The 2058-nt window shown below is 41.8% G+C and overlaps 1 protein-coding gene across 1 annotated transcript; it reads left to right on the top strand.

Moving 5' to 3' along the window:
• Nucleotides 1-1189: 1189 nt before the first annotated feature.
• On the top strand, nucleotides 1190-1375 carry LOC309957350 (metallothionein-1E-like; the record flags this gene model as incomplete). Its single annotated transcript, XM_082832543.1, has 1 exon — nucleotides 1190-1375. One exon carries the CDS (start codon nucleotides 1190-1192, stop codon nucleotides 1373-1375), a length of 186 nt encoding a protein of 61 aa, XP_082688669.1.
• Between the last annotated feature and the right edge of the window lie 683 nt (nucleotides 1376-2058).

The following is a 2058-nucleotide window of genomic DNA, read 5'->3' as shown; positions in this document are numbered from 1 at the left end:
GAAATAAAAGGTACCCAAATTGAAAAGGAAGATGTAAAATTGTCATTGTATGCAGATGACATGATGCTATATATAGAAAAACCCTGGGACTTCCCTGGTGGTGCAGTGGTTAAGAATCCACCTGCCAATGCAAGGGACATTGGTTCGATCCCTGTTCTGGGAAGATCCCACATGCTATGGAGCAACTAAGCCCGTGCACAACAGCTACTGAGCCTGCGCTCTGGAGCCCACGAACCACAACAACTGAGCCTGCATGCCACAACTACTGAAGTGCATGCACCTAGAGCCCGTGTTCCACAACAAGAGAAGCCACTGCAATGAGAAGCAACAAAGAGTAGCCCCCACTCACTGCAACTAGAGAAAACCCGCGTGCAGCAACAAAGACCCAATGCAACCAAAATAAAAATAAAGAAAAAGTAAATTAAAAAAAAAAAGAAAAACCCTAAAGGCTCCACACAAAAACTACTAGAATTGATAAACAAATTCATCAAGGTAGCAGGATACAAGATTAACATATAGAAATATTGGTTGCATTTCTTAACACTAACAATGAAATATCAGAAAAGGAATGTAAAAAAAAATACCTTTTAAAATTGCGCACACAAAACAATAAAATACTTAGGAATAAACCTGACCAAGGAGGTGAAAGACTGATATGCTGAGAACTATAAAACATTAGTAAAGGAAATTGAAGATGATTCAAAGAAACGGAAAGATATCCCATGCTCTTGGATTGGAAGAAGTAATACTGTTAAAATGAAAAAAAAAATGGTACTGATGAACCTAGTTACAGGGCAGGAATAAAGAGCGAGACATAGAGAATGGACTTGAGGACATGGGGTGGGAGGGTGAAGCTGGGGTGAAGTGAGAGTAGCATCTACATACGTACACTACTGAATGGAAAATAGTTAGCTAGTGGGAAGAAGCAGCATAGCACAGGGAGATCAGCTCGGTGCTTTGCATTGACCTAGAGGGTTGGGATAGGGAGGGTGGGAGGGAGGCTCAAGAGGGAGGGGATATGGGGACATGTGTAGGCATATGGCTGATTCGCTTTGGTGTACAGCAGAAACTAACAAAGTACTGTGAAGCAATTATACTCCAGTAAAGATCTATTTAAGCATGCCCCCTCAATGTCCTTGCCATCTTTTGTGCCGCAGTCTCTGGACCCCAGCCTCTGCTTCCTCTCGCCATGGATCCCAACTGCTCCTGTGCCACAGGTGGATCCTGCACGTGTGCCGGCTCCTGCAAATGCAAAGAGTGCAAATGCACCTCCTGCAAAAAGAGCTGCTGCTCCTGCTGCCCTGTGAGCTATGCCAAGTGTGCCCAGGGCTGTGTCTGTAAAGGGGCCTCAGACGAGGGCAGCTGCTGCGCCTGAAGGAGGGGAGAGCCTGCTCCCAGGTGTAAATAGAGCAACGTGCACAAACCTGCATTTTTTTTATACAACCTGACACGTTTGCTACATTCCTCTTTTTTTTTTTGTCCTATAAAATACAAGAATGATAATAAAAGTGGTTGCCTTAAAAAAATCTATTTTAAAAAATATTTATATATTGTTAAAACGGCCATACTACCCAAAGCAATCTACAGATTTAATGCAATACCCACCAAATTACCCATGACATTTTTCACAGAACTAGAACAAATAATCCTAAAATTTATATGGAACCATAAAAGACTCAGAATTGCCAAAGCAATCCTGAGGAAAAAGAACAAAGCAGGAGGCATAACCCTCCCAGACTTCAGACAATTCTACAAAGCTCCAGAAATCAAAACAGCATGGTATTGGCACAAAAACAGACATATGGATCAATGGAACAGAATAGAGAGCCCAGAAATAAACCAACACACCTATGGTCAATTAATCTTCAACAAAGGAGGCAAGAATATACAATGGGGAAAAGACAGTCTCTTCAGCAAGTGGTGTTGGGAAAGTTGGACAGCCACATGTAAATCAGTGAAGTTAGAACAAACCCTCACACCATACACAAAAATAAACTCAAAATGGCTTAAAGACTTAAACATAAGACATGACACCATGAAACTCCTAGAAGAGATCAT

Source organism: Leucopleurus acutus, assembly GCF_964270905.1.
Source record: "Leucopleurus acutus genome assembly, chromosome: 2".
Lineage (NCBI taxonomy): Eukaryota > Metazoa > Chordata > Mammalia > Artiodactyla > Delphinidae > Leucopleurus > Leucopleurus acutus.
Note: the sequence above shows the minus strand (reverse complement) of the source record. Positions and strands in the feature narration are given on the sequence as shown.